Raw genomic sequence first — 25,315 nt, 5'->3', positions numbered from 1 at the left:
ATTTAGTTAGATACTACTGCACTGTTGGAGCTAGGAACACAAGCATTTAGTTAGATACTACTGTGGGAGCTAGGAACACAAGCATTTAGTTAGATACTACTGCACTGTTGGAGCTAGGAACACAAGCATTTAGTTAGATACTACTGCACTGTTGGAGCTAGGAACACAAGCATTTAGTTAGATACTACTGCACTGTTGGAGCTAGGAACACAAGCATTTAGTTAGATACTACTGCACTGTTGGAGCTAGGAACACTAGCATTTAGTTAGATACTACTGCACTGTTGGAGCTAGGAACACAAGCATTTAGTTAGATACTACTGCACTGTTGGAGCTAGAAACACAAGCATTTAGTTAGATACTACTGCACTGTTGGAGCTAGAAACACTAGCATTTAGTTAGATACTACTGCACTGTTGGAGCTAGGAACACTAGCATTTAGTTAGATACTACTGTTGGAGCTAGAAACACTAGCATTTAGTTAGATACTACTGCACTGTTGGAGCTAGGAACACAGCATTTAGTTAGATACTACTGTTGGAGCTAGGAACACAAGCATTTAGTTAGATACTACTGCACTGTTGGAGCTAGGAACACAAGCATTTAGTTAGATACTACTGCACTGTTGGAGCTAGGAACACAAGCATTTAGTTAGATACTACTTTAGCACTGTTGGAGCTAGGAACACAAGCATTTAGTTAGATACTACTGCACTGTTGGAGCTAGTTAGAACACAAGCATTTAGTTAGATACTACTGCACTGTTGGAGCTAGGAACACAAGCATTTAGTTAGATACTACTGCACTGTTGGAGCTAGGAACACAAGCATTTAGTTAGATACTACTGCACTGTTGGAGCTAGGAACACAAGCATTTAGTTAGATACTACTGCACTGTTGGAGCTAGGAACACAAGCATTTAGTTAGATACTACTGCACTGTTGGAGCTAGGAACACAAGCATTTAGTTAGATACTACTGCACTGTTGGAGCTAGGAACACAAGCATTTAGTTAGATACTACTGCACTGTTGGAGCTAGGAACACAAGCATTTAGTTAGATACTACTGCCTGCACTGTTGGAGCTAGGAACACAAGCATTTAGTTAGATACTACTGCACTGTTGGAGCTAGGAACACAAGCATTTAGTTAGATACTACTGCACTGTTGGAGCTAGGAACACAAGCATTTAGTTAGATACTACTGCACTTTGGAGCTAGGAAACACAAGCATTTAGTTAGATACTACTGTTGGAGCTAGGAACACAAGCATTTAGTTAGATACTGCACTGTTGGAGCTAGGAACACAAGCATTTAGTTAGATACTACTGCACTGTTGGAGCTAGGAACACAAGCATTTAGTTAGATACTACTGCTAGGAACTGTTGGAGCTAGGAACACAAGCATTTAGTTAGATACTACTGCACTGTTGGAGCTAGAAACACAAGCATTTAGTTAGATACTACTGCAGGAACACAAGCATGTTAGATACTACTGCACTGTTGGAGCTAGGAACACAAGCATTTAGTTAGATACTACTGCACTGTTGGAGCTAGGAACACAAGCATTTAGTTAGATACTACTGCACTGTTGGAGCTAGGAACACAAGCATTTAGTTAGATACTACTGCACTGTTGGAGCTAGGAACACAAGCATTTAGTTAGATACTACTGCACTGTTGGAGCTAGGAACACAAGCATTTAGTTAGATACTACTACTGTTGGAGCTAGAACACAAGCATTTAGTTAGATACTACTGCACTGTTGGAGCTAGGAACACAAGCATTTAGTTAGATACTACTGCACTGTTGGAGCTAGGAACACAAGCATTTAGTTAGATACTACTGCACTGTTGGAGCTAGGAAACACAAGCATTTAGTTAGATACTACTGCACTGTTGGAGCTAGGAACACAAGCATTTAGTTAGATACTACTGCACTGTTGTTGAGCTAGAGCTTTAGTTAGAACACAAGCATTTAGTTAGATACTACTGCACTGTTTAGGAGCTAGGAACACAAGCATTTAGTTAGATACTACTGCACTGTTGGAGCTAGGAACACATTTAGCATTTAGTTAGAACACAAGCATACTACTGTTGGAGCTAGGAACACAAGCATTTAGTTAGATACTACTGAGCTAGGAACACAAGCATTTAGTTAGATACTACTGCACTGTTGGAGCTAGGAACACAAGCATTTAGTTAGATACTACTGTTGGAGCTAGGAACACAAGCATTTAGTTAGATACTACTGCACTGTTGGAGCTAGGAACACAAGCATTTAGTTAGATACTACTGCACTGTTGGAGCTAGGAACACAAGCATTTAGTTAGATACTACTGCACTGTTGGAGCTAGGAACACAAGCATTTAGTTAGATACTACTGCACTGTTGGAGCTAGGAACACAAGCATTTAGTTAGATACTACTGCACTGTTGGAGCTAGGAACACAAGCATTTAGTTAGATACTACTGTGGGAGCTAGGAACACAAGCATTTAGTTAGATACTACTGTGTTGGAGCTAGGAACACAAGCATTTAGTTAGTTAGATACTGCACTGTTGGAGCTAGGAACACAGCTAGCATTTAGTTAGATACTACTGTGTTGGAGCTAGGAACACAAGCATTTAGTTAGATACTACTGCACTGTTGGAGCTAGGAACACAAGCATTTAGTTAGATACTACTGCACTGTGGAGCTAGGCAACACAAGCATTTAGTTAGATACTACTGCATTGTTGGAGCTAGGAACACAAGCATTTAGTTAGATACTACTGTTGGAGCTAGAAACACTAGCATTTAGTTAGATACTACTGTTGGAGCTAGGAACACTAGCATTTAGTTAGATATTACTGTTGGAGCTAGGAACACAAGCATTTAGTTAGATACTACTGCTCTGTTGGAGCTAGAAACAAAGCATTTAGTTAGATACTACTGCACCTGTTGGAGCTAGGAACACAAGCATTTAGTTAGATACTACTGCACTGTTGGAGCTAGGAACACAAGCATTTAGTTAGATACTACTACACTGTTGGAGCTAGGAACACAAGCATTTAGTTAGATACTACTGCACTGTTGGAGCTAGAAACAAAGCATTTAGTTAGATACTACTGCACTGTTGGAGCTAGGAACACAAGCATTTAGTTAGATACTACTGCACTGTTGGAGCTAGGAACACAAGCATTTAGTTAGATACTACTGCATTGTTGGAGCTAGGAACACAAGCATTTAGTTAGATACTACTGCAGTGTTGGAGCTAGGAACACAAGCATTTAGTTAGATACTACTGCACTGTTGGAGCTAGGAACACAAGCATTTAGTTAGATATTACTGCACTGTTGGAGCTAGGAACACAAGCATTTAGTTAGATACTACTGCACTGTTGGAGCTAGGAACACAAGCATTTAGTTAGATACTACTGCACTGTTGGAGCTAGGAACACAAGCATTTAGTTAGATACTACTGCACTGTTGGAGCTAGGAACACAAGCATTTAGTTAGATACTACTGCACTGTTGGAGCTAGGAACACAAGCATTTAGTTAGATACTACTGCACTGTTGGAGCTAGGAACACAAGCATTTAGTTAGATATTACTGCACTGTTGGAGCTAGGAACACAAGCATTTAGTTAGATACTACTGCACTGTTGGAGCTAGGAACACAAGCATTTAGTTAGATACTACTGCACTGTTGGAGCTAGGAAAACAAGCATTCTGTTACACCACCGCAATAACATCTGCTAAATATGTGTATGTGACCAATTAAAATGGTGTTTTATTTTATTTTAATTTGTTTGAATAGACTAAAATGAACAGCTTTATGTGCGTAAAACTTCAGTGGACTAATTCCATGGCTAGAGTACATAAGATTATAGGTTCAAATCTCACTGATGCTGTTTCACAATAGAAAATGTATGTTTTTTGTATGATTATGGACTATGGAAATTAATTTCCATTTGTTCCTCTCTGTGCTTAGAGTAAAAAAAGAAATGTTGAAACATGCAGTGAAAGTTTTAAGGAAGTAAACCTCCAAACAACCTGTATCTTCCTTTCCCAGAGCATAAATAAAACTTCACAGGAAAACATTCCCAGAATCTCCCTGCAACCTAAATATAAACCAGAACAGGCAACATTTTCTTCTTTTTTTTTGCCTACAGAAATAGGCTACAATTATAGTGTAATTGATTTTGAATAATTAATAGGCTGACATGTTACCTTACAGAATATCTCATCATACCCCACTTCCTCTCTCATTCCTCTCTCCTCTCTCCTCAACAGTTTGATGAAATGAGTTTCGTTGTCAAAACATGTCCATTTCGATGTTCACAAACAGATTTCAGTTGGTTTTGGATTTTGTGTGTTAAGTGGATGGGCTATTGCCTGTCTGTTCTTATCAAACTGCAGATGCGGTCCTGCCTGCCCACTAGGCCAGAATTCAGAAAGGCAGGCCACTGCCAAAACGTGTCAGAAATGCAACCACAAATAATGTGGCATATCTTACCATAACAGTACAATTCTAGAGGCCTAAGGGGAAAAATAAGACTAATGTGCATATTAGATACTTTAAAATAAATTATGCAGTGCAACACCGGAGAGATGGGAAGTGGCAGGCTTTTATGTCTATCAGAGCGCAGAGAGATGGAGAGAGATACGTGCACACACACGTTTGTCTCTCTCTCACCACAGAAACGGGCACACCTTGGTCTCAAAACCTACAAAGTTACGCAAACAATCTCCGGTGCCAGCGCCCGAATTAATTCACAGAATATCACTCCAGGGTGAAGATCTCTCTCTGATCTTCTGATCTCTATTGTTGGATTTATTACGTTGCAAACAGTCGAAAAGTATTGTTTATTAGATGTATGCTACCGGATCCGGGCAAACGGGCATAGGTTCCGGAAGGCATGCGTCCAAAACTGAGAGGCTCCGGATCCTGTTCCGTCAGCATAAGGCTGAATTAAAGGACTTCTCGTATTGCTAAACAAGCAACAACCTTAGGCTGCCACCTTAGTGCTTTCCCCATCCACATTTACTGAGAGTCAAGTTTGGTTTCCCCATGTGTGGAAGCCTGATAATATGAATAGGCTATTCACACAAACCCACGTTTTTAAAATAGGGCGGTTCCACAAACCAGCAGGCGAAGTTTATTATTTCCCGGTTGCTTTTATTCAACATACCATTCCGTACGTATTGGCTGAGAACCGTAATCCAATCGCTTGCGAGCAAGGGCGGGGAGATGATGGAAACCAAGAGGCGGGGCCAGAGTAAAGTTTTCCAGTACCACGGACAGGGCTCGACTGCAGGGAATCAAGGCTGGGAGGAGAGGGGCTGTCAACAAACGCGACAAAATCGTCTTGACGACTTCATTTGACCTGATTCCACTCTCGTTTACCTGTTCCTCTTCTTGGTTCGCACGATGGTTGACTTTATTTTCGAGTTTTGATGCCAAGAGAGTGGAAGCGAGCTGCATTGTCTCTCTGCGTAGATCTGCCTCACTCTCCATTCTGCCAAAACAGTGCGATTTTTGTTTGAAGCATTGTTTAGGTAGTCTATTGGTAACTGTTTGATCAGTTAGCTGGTTATCTGTATAGTTAGTCGCTCATAATTGTTGCAGTTAATTGATTTACATTGTTTAGTTTGTCTTTTGCTTTATCATGCTTTATTGTAATGCGGTTTTAGCAGGCTAAAGAAACATGAAGTGTCTTAGGTGAAATCCTTACTGTGGCATACTCTGGTGCGCAATAGACCTCCATTAGTAATTGGCTAGTCTCTTTTACCAATAAGCATCCCCAACAAACCAAGATAAACAATTTTGTGGACGGAAGCCTAAGTGCACGATGAGGTCCCTCCAGGACTTTTTGAATTGCACTTAAAAAGGAGAGCGAAGGAGAGAGAGAGAGCGAGAGAGCGGCTACAGGAAGCGACGCCTGCCAACCCTCAAAAACACCAAACATACTCGCCTCATCTTAACCTTTGAAAATAATTACAACTCTTGATTCGGTTGCTAGAATATTTTGATATAGACGTTCTTATTTCTCAGTAAAACTAAAGGAAGATGAAGAAGTTTCGGAAGGTACTGGATGGCCTGTCTTCCTCCTCTCAGGGGGCTGTCGCGTCCCCGTCATGCAGCAGTGCAGCCTGTACCCCGCCCACTCCACAGAATATCAATGTCCAGGAGACGCTACTCTCGGAAAACTTTCACATATGCAAGGTGAGTAGTGTGTGTGTGTGTGTGTGCCTAGTTTCCCCCTGTCATATTTCTTAAATGGACCGATGATGGTGTATAAAACCATCCAAGCTAAAAGCCTATCCTTCCCATTCAGCATTGTTACAAGGGCCAGATGAATGCATGCTGACTAACGGTTACCGTATCGGTAGACCAACAGTGGTAGTGAAATGTTTTAACACAGGCCCGCTCCTGCATTGCTTTTTTTGGGATGGAGTAGGTTATATGTTTGTTGTGTGGAATCGAGTGGCCAACAGAACCTAGCAGATTACGTAGATTGACTGCCATGTTGCCAGGTCTTCTGGATGCTACTCAGTCAAAGGTTCTCATTTTAAACCAGTTACCAGCATCTGAGCATCTCATCTTAGACATTCTGCCTGCTTCAGAGCTTCTCATCTTAGACACTCTGCCTGCGTCTATCCCTCCACTCCTAGACACTCTGCCTGCGTCTAGCCCTCCACTCCTAGACACGCTGTCAACAGTATATCATAACCTCCACTCCTAGACACGCTGTCTACAGTTTATCTAGACCTCCACTCCTAGACACGCTGTCTACAGTATATCTAGACCTCCACTCCTAGACACGCTGTCTACAGTATATCATAACCTCCACTCCTAGACACGCTGTCTACAGTATATCTAGACCTCCACTCCTAGACACGCTGTCTACAGTATATCTAGACCTCCACTCCTAGACACGCTGTCTACAGTATATCTAGACCTCCACTCCTAGACACGCTGTCTACAGTATATCTAGACCTCCACTCCTAGACACGCTGTCTACAGTATATCTAGACCTCCACTCCTAGACACGCTGTCTACAGTATATCTAGACCTCCACTCCTAGACACGCTGTCTACAGTATATCTAACCTCCACTCCTAGACACGCTGTCTACAGTATATCATAACCTCCACTCCTAGACACGCTGTCTACAGTATATCATAACCTCCACTCCTAGACACGCTGTCTACAGTATATCATAACCTCCACTCCTAGACACGCTGTCTACAGTATATCATAACCTCCACTCCTAGACACGCTGTCTACAGTATATCTAGACCTCCACTCCTAGACACGCTGTCTACAGTATATCTAGACCTCCACTCCTAGACACGCTGTCTACAGTATATCTAGACCTCCACTCCTAGACACGCTGTCTACAGTATATCTAGACCTCCACTCCTAGACACGCTGTCTACAGTATATCATAACCTCCACTCCTAGACACGCTGTCTACAGTATATCTAGACCTCCACTCCTAGACACGCTGTCTACAGTATATCATAACCTCCACTCCTAGACACGCTGTCTACAGTATATCTAGACCTCCACTCCTAGACACGCTGTCTACAGTATATCATAACCTCCACTCCTAGACACGCTGTCTACAGTATATCATAACCTCCACTCCTAGACACGCTGTCTACAGTATATCATAACCTCCACTCCTAGACACGCTGTCTACAGTATATCTAGACCTCCACTCCTAGACATTCTGTCTACAGTATATCATAACCTCCACTCCTAGACACGCTGTCTACAGTATATCATAACCTCCACTCCTAGACATTCTGTCTACAGTATATCATAACCTCCACTCCTAGACACGCTGTCTACAGTATATCATAACCTCCACTCCAAGACACGCTGTCTACAGTATATCATAACCTCCACTCCAAGACACACTGTCTGGTTTATATCATAACCTCCACTCCTGGACTCAGTGTCTGACTGGACCACATAACTCAGTCTGGTTGGTATTTTGTTGTGTGCTTAATCTAATAATAGAGGGATACAACTTTTCAGCACTTAGATAGGAATGTGGCCAAGACACAGGCTCTCTCACATGACACTAGATGTTCAGTGGTGTAGGCCTGTATGTACTATGCTGTGTCTTATCACAGGGGTGGACTGCCAGATGTAACTTTTTTATTTTTTTTGCACAAAATTAGAATTATCTGGCTAATAATGAGGGGCCTCATGGGAAAAGAAATGTGCCCTCAAAACAATGGCACCACGGGTGGTTGTATTTGTGCACAGCTGGCTGCTCATTGACTGATCACCGTCAGGCCATGGTCTGGAGGGGGTTAGGTTTCCTAGAGGTATTATCGTCGCCATGCCATGGTATGTACGGGAGTTAGCCTAGCTCAATTTTCACCGTCAGGCCATGGTTTGGAGGGGAGGGGGTTAGGTTTCCCAACGCTATTATCACCGTCAGGCCAAGGTATGCAGGGGAGTTAGCCTAGCTCAATTATTACCGTCAGGCCAAGGTATGGAGGAGAGTTAGCCTAGCAGTATTATTACCGTCTGGCCAAGGTATGGAGGGGAGTTAGCCTAGCAGTATTATCACCGCAGGCCAAGGTATGGATGGGGGTTAGCCTAGCAGTATTATTACCGTCTTGCCAAGGTATGGAGGGGAGTTAGCCTAGCAGTATTATCACCGCAGGCCAAGGCATGGAGGGGAGTTAGCCTAGCAGTATTATTACCGTCAGGCCAAGGCACGGAGGGGAGTTAGCCTAGCAGTATTATTACTGTCAGGCCAAGGCACGGAGGGGAGTTAGCCTAGCAGTATTATTACCGTCAGGCCAAGGCACGGAGGGGAGTTAGCCTAGCAGTATTATTACCGTCAGGCCAAGGCATGGAGGGGAGTTAGCCTAGCAGTATTATTACCGTCAGGCCAAGGCACGGAGGGGAGTTAGCCTAGCAGTATTATTACCGTCAGGCCAAGGCATGGAGGGGAGTTAGCCTAGCAGTATTATTACCGTCAGGCCAAGGTATGGAGGGGAGTTAGGCTAGCAGTATTATTACCGTCAGGCCAAGGCATGGAGGGGAGTTAGCCTAGCAGTATTATTACCGTCAGGCCAAGGTATGGAGGGGGGTTAGCCTAGCAGTATTATTACCGTCTGGCCAAGGTATGGAGGGGAGTTAGCCTAGCAGTATTATCACCGCAGGCCAAGGCATGGAGGGGAGTTAGCCTAGCAGTATTATCACCGCAGGCCAAGGCATGGAGGGGAGTTAGCCTAGCAGTAGTATCACCGCAGGCCAAGGCATGGAGGGGAGTTAGCCTAGCAGTATTACCGTCAGGCCAAGGCATGGAGGGGAGTTAGCCTAGCAGTATTATTACCGTCAGGCCAAGGCATGGAGGGGAGTTAGCCTAGCAGTATTATTACCGTCAGGCCAAGGCATGGAGGGGAGTTAGCCTAGCAGTATTATTACCGTCAGGCCAAGGCATGGAGGGGAGTTACCCTAGCAGTATTATTACCGTCAGGCCAAGGCATGTAGGGGAGTTAGCCTAGCAGTATTATTACCGTCAGGCCAAGGTATGGAGGGGAGTTAGCCTAGCAGTATTATTACCGTCAGGCCAAGGCATGGAGGGGGGTTAGCCTAGCAGTATTATTACCGTCAGGCCAAGGTATGGAGGGGAGTTAGCCTAGCAGTATTATTACCGTCAGGCCAAGGCATGGAGGGGGGTTAGCCTAGCAGTATTATTACCGTCAGGCCAAGGTATGGAGGGGAGTTAGCCAAGCAGTATTATTACCGTCAGGCCAAGGTATGGAGGGGGGTTAGCCTAGCAGTATTATTACCGTCAGGCCAAGGTATGGAGGGGGGTTAGCCTAGCAGTATTATTACCGTCAGGCCAAGGTATGGAGGGGGGTTGGCCTAGCAGTATTATTACCGTCAGGCCAAGGTATGGAGGGGGGTTAGCCTAGCAGTATTATTACCGTCAGGCCAAGGTATGGAGGGGGGTTAGCCTAGCAATATTATTACCGTCAGGCCAAGGCTTGGAGGTAAGGGGTTATTTTCCCTCTCCTCCCTCTTCCACAGGCGGTGCTCTAGTGTCGGAGAATCTATGACATACCTATATATCCCATAAAAGTGAGCGGGCGAGCAGAGAGATCCGGTGGTGCTGTTGGGCTGATGTGATTGTCGTGGCACTATTTATAGAAATAAGCCCCGCCCATTGCAGCCCAGCTGCTGTATTTGGAGCTGACTTGCCCTGAAGAGAGGGGAATTTTGGATCCCACCTTAAATAATTAACGGAGGAGCGAGCAAAGACCGTTAGTACAATAACATAGTAGCTCAAGCAGAGGGAAAAGTATTGGGGGGGGGGGGGGGGTAGTTTAGTTTAAGGAGGTGCAGGCAGTTGACTGCCAAGCAGAGGTGAAGGATGCTGAAGGGAGCATATGAGGACTGACACTGGAGAAAGTTCCGGAAAGAATCATGTGTTGGACAAGGCAAGGCCCTGTAGATATGATACATTCTGACGGTGGCCTGTACTTATTAGAATTTCCAGTGGTGTGAAGTACTTAAGTAAAAATACTTTAAAGTACTACTTAAGTAGTTTTATGGGGATGATCTGTACTTTACTTTACTATTTATATTTCTGCCGACTTTTACTTTTAAATCACTCACTCCTCAATAAAATATATGTTTTACATACGTTCTCCCCGACACCTAAATGTACTTGTTACATTTTGACAGGACAAATATCCAATTCACACCCTTCTCAAGAGAACATCCCTGGTCATGCCTACGGCCTGCTTTTTTTGTAAATTATGTTTGAGTGTGCCCCTGGCGATCCATCAATGAAACATAAAAAAAATATTGTGCTGTCTGGTTTTCTTGATTTAAGGAATTTTAAATGGTTCCTATAGGGGGCTCGGTAGTGACGCCTCTGGTCTCATATGGGGCTCGGTAGTGATGCCTCTGGTCTCATGGGGCTCGGTAGTGACGCCTCTGGTCTCATGGGGCTCGGTAGTGACGCCTCTGGTCTCATAGGGCTCGGTAGTGACGCCTCTGGTCTCATAGGGCTCGGTAGTGATGCCTCTGGTCTCATGGGGCTCGGTAGTGATGCCTCTGGTCTCATGGGGCTCGGTAGTGACGCCTCTGGTCTCATGGGGCTCGGTAGTGACGCCTCTGGTCTCATATGGGGCTCGGTAGTGATGCCTCTGGTCTCATATGGGGCTCGGTAGTGACGTCTCTGGTCTCATGGGGCTCGGTAGTGATGCCTCTGGTCTCATATGGGGCTCGGTAGTGACGTCTCTGGTCTCATGGGGCTCGGTAGTCATGCCTCTGGTCTCATGGGGCTCGGTAGTGACGCCTCTGGTCTCATGGGGCTCGGTAGTGACGCCTCTGGTCTCATGGGGCTCGGTAGTGATGCCTCTGGTCTCATAGAGCTCGGTAGTGATGCCTCTGGTCTCATGGGGCTCGGTAGTGATGCCTCTGGTCTCATGGGGCTCGGTAGTGACGCCTCTGGTCTCATATGGGGCTCGGTAGTGATGCCTCTGGTCTCATAGGGCTCGGTAGTGACGCCTCTGGTCTCATAGGGCTCGGTAGTGATGCCTCTGGTCTCATGGGGCTCGGTAGTGACGCCTCTGGTCTCATGGGGCTCAGTAGTGACGCCTCTGGTCTCATATGGGGCTCGGTAGTGACGCCTCTGGTCTCATATGGGGCTCGGTAGTGACGCCTCTGGTCTCACATGGGGCTCGGTAGTGACGCCTCTGGTTGCGTGAGGCCTTTCAGGCCAAACACTGCAGCTCTGTCACCTGTGGTGCTGTCACACCTCTCTCACCATACCAGGTCCACAGGGACAGACGGTAAAGGCGTGCGGTAACATGAGCTGAGAAGCACGCTATTGGAAAGTTGTTCCACCAATAACAGATAGAGCTATTATCGTGTTTTGCATTTTTAAAGCTCCAATGAAATGGCGTTCATATTTGTATTTCTTTCCCTTTTAAAGCTAGTACCGCCTCTGTCCTTTCAGCCAATCAGTACCCGCTAGAGAACTTTGCCGGGCATCTCCTTTAGAATACGCATCGGATGCATATCAACCCACAAGGTGCAGCAAACATGAGCACCGACACTTGATAAATAGTGCATCAACTATTGACATGGATGAAGTGCAAGTGCTGGTTAAGTTTAAAAAAAATGTATTTCTTCATTTAGGACATTTTTATTTATTTACACAATCAAATGTCAGTGGCCATTTGCCTACAGCGGTTATATGGTCAACAGTAGTGTGGGGAAATAAATATATGAATGGCGTGTAAGAGGGGAATGAATGAGGCGGTGTGCAGGGGAAATCCTCCCTCAGAGGCAGCACACCTTCCCTGGGGTAATGACTGTGGAAGAGTCCTGGAGGTCAGTTCAGAAGAATCTTGAAGAACACACACACACACACCTATAAAGATTTTTTCCCATTTGCTGAATGAAAGGCTGTCTCCCAGCCTTTTAGTCTTTCATTAAGCCCTGAGGAATGTTCACAAGATAGTTTTCTACTATGTGTTTAATGGTTGTTTCATTTTAGAGGTTCCAGACTGTGTGGTTTATGGTGTTACATCACAGAGGTTCTAGACTGGGTGGTTTATGGTGTTACATCACAGAGGTTCTAGACTGGGTGGTTTATGGTGTTACATCACAGAGGTTCTAGACTGGGTGGTTTATGGTGTTACATCACAGAGGTCCTAGACTGGGTGGTTTATGGTGTTACATCACAGAGGTTCTAGACTGGGTGGTTTATGGTGTTACATCACAGAGGTTCTAGACTGGGTGGTTGTTGGTGTTACATCACAGAGGTTCTAGACTGGGTGGTTTATGGTGTTACATCACAGAGGTTCTAGACTGGGTGGTTTATGGTGTTACATCACAGAGGTTCTAGACTGGGTGGTTTATGGTGTTACATCACAGAGGTTCTAGACTGGGTGGTTTATGGTGTTACATCACAGAGGTTCTAGACTGGGTGGTTTATGGTGTTACATCACAGAGGTTCTAGACTGGGTGGTTTATGGTGTTACATCACAGAGGTTCTAGACTGGGTGGTTTATGGTGTTACATCACAGAGGTTCTAGACTGGGTGGTTTATGGTGTTACATCACAGAGGTTCTAGACTGGGTGGTTTATGGTGTTACATCACAGAGGTTCTAGACTGGGTGGTTTATGGTGTTACATCACAGAGGTTCTAGACTGGGTGGTTTATGGTGTTACATCACAGAGGTTCTAGACTGGGTGGTTTTATGGTGTTACATCACAGAGGTTCTAGACTGGGTGGTTTATGGTGTTACATCACAGAGGTTCTAGACTGGGTGGTTTATGGTGTTACATCACAGAGGTTCTAGACTGGGTGGTTTATGGTGTTACATCACAGAGGTTCTAGACTGGGTGGTTTATGGTGTTACATCACAGAGGTTCTAGACTGGGTGGTTTATGGTGTTACATCACAGAGGTTCTAGACTGGGTGGTTTATGGTGTTACATCACAGAGGTTCTAGACTGGGTGGTTTATGGTGTTACATCACAGAGGTTCTAGACTGGGTGGTTTATGGTGTTACATCACAGAGGTTCTAGACTGGGTGGTTTATGGTGTTACATCACAGAGGTTCTAGACTGGGTGGTTTATGGTGTTACATCACAGAGGTTCTAGACTGGGTGGTTTATGGTGTTACATCACAGAGGTTCTAGACTGGGTGGTTTATGGTGTTACATCACAGAGGTTCTAGACTGGGTGGTTTATGGTGTTACATCACAGAGGTTCTAGACTGGGTGGTTTATGGTGTTACATCACAGAGGTTCTTTAGACTGGGTGGTTTTATGGTGTTACATCACAGAGGTTCTAGACTGGGTGGTTGTTGGTGTTACATCACAGAGGTTCTAGACTGGGTGGTTGTTGGTGTTACATCACAGAGGTTCTAGACTGGGTGGTTGTTGGTGTTACATCACAGAGGTTCTAGACTGTGTGGTTTATGGTGTTACATCACAGAGGTTCTAGACTGTGTGGTTGTTGGTGTTACATCACAGAGGTTCTAGACTGGGTGATTTATGGTGTTACATCACAGTGGTTCTAGACTGTGTGGTTTATGGTGTTACATCACAGTGGTTCTAGACTGTGTGGTTTATGGTGTTACATCACAGTGGTTCTAGACTGTGTGGTTTATGGTGTTACATCACAGTGGTTCTAGACTGTGTGGTTTATGGTGTTACATCACAGAGGTTCTAGACTGTGTGGTTTATGGTGTTACATCACAGAGGTTCTAGACTGTGTGGTTTATGGTTTTACATCACAGAGGTTCTAGACTGTGTGGTTTATGGTGTTACATCACAGAGGTTCTAGACTGTGTGGTTTATGGTGTTACATCACAGAGGTTCTAGACTGGGTGGTTTATGGTGTTACATCACAGAGGTTCTAGACTGGGTGGTTTATGGTGTTACACCACAGAGGTTCTAGACTGGGTGGTTTAACATCACAGAGGTTCTAGACTGGGTGGTTTATGGTGTTACATCACAGAGGTTCTAGACTGGGTGGTTTATGGTGTTACATCACAGAGGTTCTAGACTGGGTGGTTTATGGTGTTACATCACAGAGGTTCTAGACTGGGTGGTTTATGGTGTTACATCACAGAGGTTCTAGACTGGGTGGTTTATGGTGTTACATCACAGAGGTTCTAGACTGGGTGGTTTATGGTGTTACATCACAGAGGTTCTAGACTGGGTGGTTGTTGGTGTTACATCACAGGTTCTAGACTGGGTGGTTGTTGGTGTTACATCACAGAGGTTCTAGACTGGGTGGTTGTTGGTGTTAATCACAGAGGTTCTAGACTGGGTGGTTGTTGGTGTTATCACAGAGGTTCTAGACTGTGGTTGTTGGTGTTACATCACAGAGGTTCTAGACTGTGTGGTTTATGGTGTTACATCACAGAGGTTCTAGACTGTGTGGTTGTTGGTGTTACATCACAGAGGTTTTAGACTGTGTGGTTTATGGTTTACATCACAGTGGTTCTAGACTGTGTGGTTTATGGTGTTACATCACAGTGGTTCTAGACTGTGTGGTTTATGGTGTTACATCACAGTGGTTCTAGACTGTGTGGTTTATAACATCACAGAGTTCTAGACTGTGTGGTTTATGGTGTTACATCACAGAGTTCTAGACTGTGTGGTTTATACATCACAGGTTCTACTGGGTGGTTTATGGTGTTACATCACAGAGGTTCTAGACTGGGTGGTTTATGGTGTTACATCACAGAGGTTCTAGACTGGGTGGTTTATGGTGTTACATCACAGAGTTCTAGACTGGGTGGTTTATGGTGTTACATCACAGAGGTTCTAGACTGGGTGGTTTATGGTGTTACATCACAGAGGTTCTAGACTGGGTGGTTTATGGTGTTACATCACAGAGGTTCTAGACTGGGTGGTTTATGGTGTTACATCACAGAGTTCTAGACTGGGTGGTTTATGGTGTTACATCACAGAGGTTCTAGACTGGGTGGTTTATGGTGTTACATCACAGAGGTTCTAGACTGGGTGGTTTATGGTGTTACATCACAGAGGTTCTAGACTGGGTGGTTTATGGTGTTACATCACAGAGGTTCTAGACTGGGTGGTTTATGGTGTTACATCACAGTGGTTCTAGACTGTGTGGTTTATGGTGTTACATCACAGAGGTTCTAGACTGGGTGGTTTATGGTGTTACATCACAGAGGTTTTAGACTGGGTGGTTTATAATCACAGAGGTTCACTGGGTGGTTTATGGTGTTACATCACAGAGGTTCTAGACTGGGTGGTTTATGGTGTTACATCACAGAGGTTCTAGACTGGGTGGTTTATGGTGTTACATCACAGAGGTTCTAGACTGGGTGGTTTATGGTGTTACATCACAGAGGTTCTAGACTGGGTGGTTTATGGTGTTACATCACAGTGGTTCTAGACTGTGTGGTTTATGGTGTTACATCACAGAGGTTCTAGACTGGGTGGTTTATGGTGTTACATCACAGAGGTTTTAGACTGGGTGGTTTATGGTGTTACATCACAGAGGTTCTAGACTGGGTGGTTTATGGTGTTCATCACAGAGGTTTTAGACTGGGTGGTTTATGGTTTACACCACAGAGGTTCTAGACTGGGTGGTTTATGGTGTTACATCACAGTGGTTCTAGACTGTTTTACGGTACATCACAGAGTTCTACTGGGTGGTTTATGGTGTTACATCACAGTGGTTCTAGACTGTGTGGTTTATGGTGTTACATCACAGAGGTTCTAGACTGGGTGGTTTATGGTGTTACATCACAGAGGTTCTAGACTGGGTGGTTTATGGTGTTACATCACAGAGGTTCTAGACTGGGTGGTTTATGGTGTTACATCACAGAGGTTCTACTGGGTGGTTTATACACCACAGAGGTTCTAGACTGGGTGGTTTACGGTGTTACACCACAGAGGTTCTAGACTGGGTGGTTTATGGTGTTACACCACAGAGGTTCCAGACATTTACTCACTTCCTTACTCAGGAGTTATTTTCTTTTCCTCTATATTGTAGAAAAATAATGATTGTTTGGGAAGAAAACACATGTGTGCTGTCTCTCTCTTTTCTGTCTTTTGAGAGAGATGTGTCACTAAATGCCAGTGATGAGGTGTGAACAGTTCTGTTACTGTCAGACTGAACAGATTCTGACTGAACAGGTTAACTTTAATAAACAGGTTCACTATAGACAGGTTCACTATAAACAGGTTCACTATAAACAGGTTCACTATAAACAGGTTCACTATAGACAGGTTCACTATAGACAGGTTCACTATAAATAGGTTCACTATAAACAGGTTCACTATAGACAGGTTCACTATAGACAGGTTCACTATAAATAGGTTCTCTATAAACAGGTTCACTATAAACAGGTTCACTATAAAAAGGTTCTCTATAAACAGGTTCACTATAAATAGGTTCACTATAAACAGGTTCACTATAGACAGGTTCACTTGAAATAGATTCACTTTAAACAGGTTCACTATAGACAAGTTCACTATAAACAGGTTCACTATAAACAGGTTCACTATAAACAGGTTCACTATAAACAGGTTCACTATAAACAGGTTCACTATAAACAGGTTCACTATAGACAGGTTCACTATAGACAGGTTCACTATAGACAGGTTCACTATAAACAGGTTCACTATAAACAGGTTCACTATAGACAGGTTCACTTTAAATAGATTCACTTTAGACAGGTTCACTATAAACAGGTTCACTATAAACAGGTTCACTATAAACAGATTCACTTTAAACAGGTTCACTTTAAACAGGTTCACTATAAACAGGTTCACTATAAACAGGTTCACTATAAACAGGTTCACTTTAAATATATTCACTTTAAACAGGTTCACTATAGACACGTTCACTATAAACAGGTTCACTATAGACAGGTTCACTTTAAATAGGTTCACTTTAAACAGGTTCACTTTAAACAGGTTCACTATAAACAGATTTAGTATAAACAGGTTCACTATAGACAGGTTCACTATAAACAGGTTCACTATAAACAGGTTCACTATAAACATATTTAGTATAAACAGTTTCACTATAGACAGGTTCACTATAAACAGGTTATCTATAAACAGGTTCACTATAAACAGGTTCACTATAATCAGGTTCACTTTAAATAGATTCACTATAGACAGGTTCACTATAGACAGGCTCACTATAGACAGGTTCACTATAGACAGGTTCACTATAGACAGGTTCACTATAGACAGGTTCACTATAGACAGGTTCACTATAAACAGGTTCACTATAAACAGAGTTAGTATAAACAGGTTCACTATAAACAGGTTCACTATAGACAGGTTCACTATAGACAGGTTCACTATAGACAGGTTCACTATAGACAGGTTCACTATAGACAGAGTTCAGGTTCACTATAGACAGGTTCACTATAGACAGGTTCACTATAGACAGGTTCACTATAGACAGGTTCACTATAGACAGAGTTACTATAAACAGATTCACTATAAACAGGTTCACTATAAACAGGTTCACTATAAAAAGGTTCACTATAGACAGGTTCACTATAGACAGAGTTAGTATAAACAGGTTCACTATAAACAGGTTCACTATAAACAGGTTCACTATAAACAGGTTCACTATAGACAGGTTCACTATAGATAGGTTCACTATAGACAGGTTCACTATAGACAGGTTCACTATAAACAGGTTCACTATAAACAGGTTCACTATAAACAGGTTCACTATAAACAGGTTCACTATAAACAGGTTCACTATAAACAGGTTCACTATAGACAGGTTCACTATAGACAGGTTCACTATAGACAGGTTCACTATAAACAGGTTCACTATAAACAGGTTATCTATAAACAGGTTCACTATAACAGGTTCACTATAAACAGGTTCACTATAGACAGGTTCACTATAGACAGGTTCACCATAGACAGGTTCACCATAGACAGGTTCACTATAGACAGGTTAACTATAAACAGGTTCTCTATAAACAGATTTAGATTTAGATGCTGATCGTTCACAGCTTTGTGGAAGTTACCTGTGGCGCTGATGTTTAGGCCAAGGTATGTATAGTTTTGTGTGTGCTCTAGGGCAATGTTTTCTTGATGGAATTTGTATTTGTGGTCCTGGCGACTGGACAGGTCTGGCAGAATCTGTGCAGAAGATCTAGGTGCTGCTGTAGGCCCTACTTGGTTGGTGACAGAAGCACCAGATCATCAGCAAACAGTAGAGATTTGACTTCGGATTCTAGTAGGGTGAGGCCAGGTGCTGCAGACCTTTCTAGTGCCTGCGCCAATTCATATATATATATATGTTGAAGAGGGTGGGGCTTAAGCTGCATCCCTGTCTCACGGCCCTGTGGGAAGAAATGTGTGTTTTTTGCCAATTTTAACCGCACACTTGTTGCTTGTGTACATGGATTTTAGAATGTCGTATGTTTTACCCCCAACACCACTTTCCATCAATTTGTATAGCAGACCCTCATGCCAAATTGAGTCAAAGGCTTTTTTGAAATCAACAAAGCTTGGTTTGTTTGGTTGTCAATTAGGGTGTGCAGGGTGAATACATTCTATTGTATGGTAATTTGGTGAAAAGCCAATTTGACATTTGCTCAGTACATTGTTTTCATTGAGGAAATGTACAAGTCTGCTGTTAATGATAAAGCAGAGGATTTTCCCAAGGTTGCTATTGACGCATATTCCACGGTAGTCATTGGGGTCAAATGTGTCTCCACTTTTGTGGATTGGGGTGATCAGTCCTTGGTTCCAAATATTGGGGAAGATGCCAGGGCTAAGGTTGATGTTAAAGAGTTTTAGTATAGCCAATTGGAATTTGTCGTCTGTATATGTGATCATTTCATTAAAACCTCTTGATACTAGCCATCCCGGATCTGGGATCGTGAATACAGCCTCAAGCTCATTACCATAACGCAACGATAACTATTCATGAAAATCGCAAATTAAATAAAATAAATATGCTAGCTCTCAAGCTTAGCCTTTTGTTAACAACACTGTCATCTCAGATTTTCAAAATATGCTTTTCAACCATAGCAAAACAAGCATTTGTTTTCATTCAAGGTAATTGGAGAATCCAGTGGGTTCTGGTCGTCTTTAATAGTTGATTCTAAGATCTGTATTTGATCCTGTATATGTTTTTGCTCTTTGTTCTTTGTTATAGAGCCAAAAAGATTGGAGAAGTGGTTTTCCCATACATCTCCATTTTGGATAGATAATTCTTTGTGTTGTTTGTTTAGTGTTTTTCCAATTTTTCCAGAAGTGGTTAGAGTCTATGGATTCTTCAATTACATTGAGCTGATTTCTGACGTGCTGTTCCTTCTTTTTCCGTAGTGTATTTCTGTATTGTTTTAGTGATTCACCATAGTGAAGGCGTAGACTCAGGTTTCCTGGGTCTCTATGTTTTTGGTTGGACAGGTTTCTCAATTTCTTTCTTAGATTTTTGCATTCTTCCTCAAATAATTTGTAATTGTTGTTCATTTTCTATTTGAGATTTTTCGATTTGATAGGGAAGATGAGAAGTCAAATATACTGTTAAGATTTTCTACTGCCAAATTCACACCTTCACTATTACAGTGGAACGTTTTACTTAGGAAATTGTCTAAAAGGGATTGAATTTGTTGTTGCTTCATTGTTTTTTGGTAGGTTTCCAAACTGCATTCCTTCCATCTGTAACATTTCTTAATGTTACTTGTCAGGATTTGGCCAGGGTTGTTCCGGTTTTTGGTCACTAGATGCTCCCATTGTGCCTTTTGACCTTTTGTTTTCCCTTGATCCCCATTATTATTTGCACCTGTGCCTCGTTTCCCCTGATTGTATTTAAACCCTTTGTTTTCCTCAGTCCTTTGCTCTGTGTTTGTATGTTAGCACCCAGCCCTAGTACTCTGTGAACTCTTGTTGATCCCGGTGGACTCTCTTGTGGAATTCTGTTTTTTGTTCTTGTTTGTTTGTTTTTGAGTATCTTTTGAGGCTTTTTGTGCTATACCTTCCACCTTGTGGATTTACCTTTTTGTCTTGGAGGATTACCTTTGTGGAATTCCTTTTGAGGTTGTGGAGTTACATGTTTTCCTGAAGAACTTCACTTTTTACTTCATTAAATACACCGTCTCAAGTACTGCTGTGTCTGCCTCATCTTCTGGGTTCTGCCAACTATTCGTGGCTCAGTTGGTTAAGTGACTGTTTCTCACTCCGGAGACCCGGGTTCGTAACCGGGTCCTGACAGTTACTCAGTTCCTTTGGCTTTGATGCCTCATGATTGAGTATTGCTCTGTTCAAGTAGACTGTGATTTATCTGTGGTCTGATAGGGGTGTCAGTGGGCTGACTGTGAACACTGGGTTGAGGTCGGTGATAAAGTAGTCTACAGTACTACTGCCAAGAGATGAGCTATAGGTGTACCTACCATAGGAGTCCCCTCGAAGCCTACCATTGACTATGTACATACCCAGCGTGTGACAGAGCTGCAGGAGTTGTGACCTGTTTATGTTGGTTATGTTGTCATATTTGTGCCTAGGGAGCAAATGGGGGAGGGAATGCTGTCACCTGCAGGCAAGTGTTTGTACCCCTGTGTAGTGAGGGTGTCAGGTTCTTGTCCGGTTCTGGCATCTGTATCTCTCTCTCTGTCTCTATCTCTATGTCTGCGTCTCTCTCTCTCTCTCTGTCTCTCTCTCTCTCTCTGTCTCTATCTCTCTCTCTCTCTGTCTCTCTCTCTCTCTCTGTCTCTATCTCTATGTCTGCGTCTCTCTCTCTATCTCTCTCTGTCTCTATCTCTGTCTACGTCTCTCTATCTCTCCCTCTCTCTCTCTCTATCTCTATGTCTGCGTCTCTGTCTCTCTCTGTCTCTTTCTGTCTCTATGTCTGTCGTCTCTGTCTCTCTCTCTCTATCTCTATGTCTGCGTCTCTCTGTCTCTGTGTTTCTGTCTCTGTATCTCTCAATTCAATTGCATTTAAATTCAAGTTATGGTCATTATTGGCATGGGGAACATATGTTTACATTGCCATTGTAAGTGAAATAGATAATACACAAAAGGGAAATATACAATACATGTTTTTACAGTAAACACAAAAGTTCTAAAAATATAAAGACATTTGAAATAGTTATACCAACGTTTACTGTAGCAAGCTGTCTGGGTCTCCTGGGAGGTCAGTAAGTAACATGTAGATTATATATAGATTATATAGATTATGGCCAGTGCTGGTATGATTATTAGTATAGATTCTGTGCAGCGACTATATTATCAGTATAGATTCTGGGCAGTGACTATATTATCAGTATAGATTCTGGGCAGTGACTGTAGGCCCCGGGCAGTGGATTTCAGCACCACTTCTAGTGGACAGCGTCCGTGCAGATTTTAACGTTTGTCTAAGTTTACTGTGGAAAGAGCCGCTGAATATTTCAGCACCATGGAGAGAACCATAGTGTGGATTCTCTTGATGTTAATCCATTCTAGAAGCCCCTTCATAGTGTGGATTCTCTTGATGTTAGTCCATTCTAGAAGCCCCTTCATAGTGTGGATTCTCTTTTTAATCCATTCTAGAAGCCCCTTTTTTACATTATTTTTTACAATTTCTGATCTGTCATGGATCTTCATATTTTATTTGACCTTTTTTGGCCTGTCATGTCAATAAAGAACAAAGTCTCAATGACCTCGTGCTCCTGGAATCATTGCTCATATTTCAGACTATGTTTAGGTGTCTATTTGTCTGTGTGTTGTGCCTGTGTCTATTTGTCTGTGTGAGTGCCTGTGTCTATTTGTCTGTATGTGTCTGTGTCTATTTGTCTGTGTGAGTGCCTGTTTCTACGTGTCTGTGCATATTTGTCTGTGTGTGTGCCTGTGTCTATTTGTCTGTGTGAGTGCCTGTGTCTATTTGTCTGTGTGTGTGCCTGTGTCTATTTGTCTGTGTGTGCCTGTGTCTATTTGTCTGTGTGTGTGCCTGTGTCTATTTGTCTGTGTGTGTGCCTGTGCATTTTTGTCTCTGATGAACAGTCTACTATAAGTAAGTAATTTGACTTGAAAAAGAAAGGTTTCCTGCATACAGATTCCTACTCAATAACACCTTTTATATACTTTGAAACTGTGTATTGAATGTGAATGTTAATGGTATTGTTTGTTTTCCATTCCAGACGGTACGCCACGGCTTCCCCTACCAACCCACCTGCCTGGCATTCGACCCCGTCCAGAAGCTCCTCGCCATCGGCTCCAGAACAGGAGGCATACGCATGTATCCTTTCCTCTACTCTCTTCATCCCTCCTCTCCTCCGCTGTTGTCATGGCTGTCATATCGCGGAGTCAAACCTGTCTTTTTGCCAGAGTGCTCCCAGGAGGTACCTGAGCCTTCCTGCTCCCCCAGGTAGGAGTTTATACTTTTTCCTCATATATATAAGAGAGAGAGAGAGAGAGAGAGAGAGAGAGAGAGAGAGAGAGAGAGAGAGAGAGAGAGAGAGAGAGAGAGAGAGAGAGAGAGAGAGAGAGAGAGAGAGAGAGAGAGAGAGAGAGAGAGAGAGAGAGAGAGAGAGAGAGAGAGAGAGAGAGACGCGCGCCTTGGCATAGAGAGCTGGTCAACGCTGGGCTGGATGGACAATATGCTAGCAGAATAGGTAGATTGGTATAGAAGCACATGTCTACCACGCCGGTAAGGAATGAGCTCTCAAACGAAAAGGACAGGTTGGATTGATACCTAAGGATCGATAAAGATGAATGAAAACAGGACGGAGGAATGGGAGAGAGGGACCACACAGACGGGAGCTACCTAGCAGCGTAGCTAGCACTGCAGGGTGGGGCTACATTGAAACAGTGGCATTCTGTTGGTTAGTGATTCAGAGGTTGTACACACAGTAGAACGTCATAGTTCACCTCATTTAAGTTACAGTTTGTGTAGTACGTTGTTTCTATGGCATTGCCTATACATAGTTAGATGGTATGTTTTTCTATTCTATTTCAGCAGTGGTTCCATTCCAGTGCTTCACTCACCTTTGGTTTACATGCCCACCAACATCCTGTTATTATACCAGCGTACCATTGTTTACATGCCCACCCACATCCTGTTATTATACCAGCGTACCATTGTTTACATGCCCACCCACATCCTGTTATTATACCAGCGTACCATTGTTTACATGCCCACCCACATCCTGTTATTATACCAGCGTACCATTGTTTACATGCCCACCCACATCCTGTTATTATACCAGCGTACCATTGTTTACATGCCCACCCACATCCTGTTATTATACCAGCGTGCCATTGTTTACATGCCCACCCACATCCTGTTATTATACCAGCGTACCATTGTTTACATGCCCACCCACATCCTGTTATTATACCAGCGTACCATTGTTTACATGCCCACCCACATCCTGTTATTATACCAGCGTACCATTGTTTACATGCCCACCCACATCCTGTTATTATACCAGCGTGCCATTGTTTACATGCCCACCCACATCCTGTTATTATACCAGCGTACCATTGTTTACATGCCCACCCACATCCTGTTATTATACCAGCGTACCATTGTTTACATGCCCACCCACATCCTGTTATTATACCAGCGTACCATTGTTTACATGCCCACCCACATCCTGTTATTATACCAGCGTACCATTGTTTACATGCCCACCCACATCCTGTTATTATACCAGCGTACCATTGTTTACATGCCCACCCACATCCTGTTATTATACCAGCGTACCATTGTTTACATGCCCACCCACATCCTGTTATTATACCAGCGTACCATTGTTTACATGCCCACCCACATCCTGTTTCTTTGGGGGAATACTCAAGTATTCTACACCTGCATTTGCTTGCTGTTTGGGGTTTTAGTCTGGGTTTCTGTACAGCACTTTGGAAGATCAGCTGATGTAAGAATGGCTATATAATTACATTTGATTTGATTTATTCTGTTACTGAGTTGACTCATATAAACATCATATCATATCCCGTTTACTACCCAACCCCCCCCCCCCATATGATAAACCCTGATAAGATGGGAAATGCTGATCTTAGATGGGATACTGTGGCATGTAAACATCTCATCCCTTTCATTGTTGTTTCTCTCAGTCTGCGCAGGCTCAGTTTAACATGTCATTAGTGTTGTTTCTCTCAGTCTGCGCAGGCTCAGTTTAACATGTCATTAGTGTTGTTTCTCTCAGTCTGCGCAGGCTCAGCTTAACATGTCATTAGTGTTGTTTCTCTCAGTCTGCGCAGGCTCAGCTTAACATGTCATTAGTGTTGTTTCTCTGTCTGCGCAGGCTCAGTTTAACATGTCATTAGTGTTGTTTCTCTCAGTCTGCGCAGGCTCAGCTTAACATGTCATTAGTGTTGTTTCTCTCAGTCTGCGCAGGCTCAGCTTAACATGTCATTAGTGTTGTTTCTCTAAGTCTGCGCAGGCTCAGCTTAACATGTCATTAGTGTTGTTTCTCTCAGTCTGCGCAGGCTCAGCTTAACATGTCATTAGTGTTGTTTGATGATGTAGACTACCTGCGCATGTTCAACCCTCCGTAACAATTCATTATGCTTATACTCCTTAATGGACAGTATAAACAATTGGCTACTTTCTCCCTTACTTTAGACAACCTCTTGCTGATCATTTCCCAACATTTGGTAGACCATATTATAATTTACAAAATGTTGTAAAAGACATTTTTTTTGTTGTCAACTCAAGTTATATACACACAGCGTCTCTTCATAACTTGTTACGCCAGAAAACAGTAAAGTAGTGCCAGAATACTTCACCAGAATACATTGATAGAATGAATGCAATAGTTTCCTTTAGGGACCGGGAAAAGTCCAATAACTCCAAACTCTAAATT

The 25,315-nt window shown here is 43.1% G+C and overlaps 1 protein-coding gene across 2 annotated transcripts in view; it reads left to right on the top strand.

Moving 5' to 3' along the window:
- The first annotated feature begins 5,277 nt into the window (after positions 1-5,277).
- The window catches only part of LOC124044278 (syntaxin-binding protein 5-like), a 233,068-nt gene continuing 213,030 nt past the window's right edge, over positions 5,278-25,315 (top strand). For both annotated transcript variants that reach the window (XM_046363921.1, XM_046363920.1), the window contains exons 1-2: positions 5,278-6,199; positions 22,625-22,722. In XM_046363921.1, the coding sequence (XP_046219877.1) occupies positions 6,044-6,199; positions 22,625-22,722 (254 nt within the window). In that variant the 5' untranslated portion in view covers positions 5,278-6,043. The remainder of the gene's footprint in view (positions 6,200-22,624; positions 22,723-25,315) is intronic.

The sequence above is a fragment of the Oncorhynchus gorbuscha genome, linkage group LG09, assembly GCF_021184085.1.
Source record: "Oncorhynchus gorbuscha isolate QuinsamMale2020 ecotype Even-year linkage group LG09, OgorEven_v1.0, whole genome shotgun sequence".
Taxonomy (NCBI): Eukaryota; Metazoa; Chordata; class Actinopteri; order Salmoniformes; family Salmonidae; genus Oncorhynchus; species Oncorhynchus gorbuscha.
The sequence above is the reverse complement of the archived record's forward strand: the minus strand, read 5'-3'. Positions and strand labels throughout refer to the sequence as shown.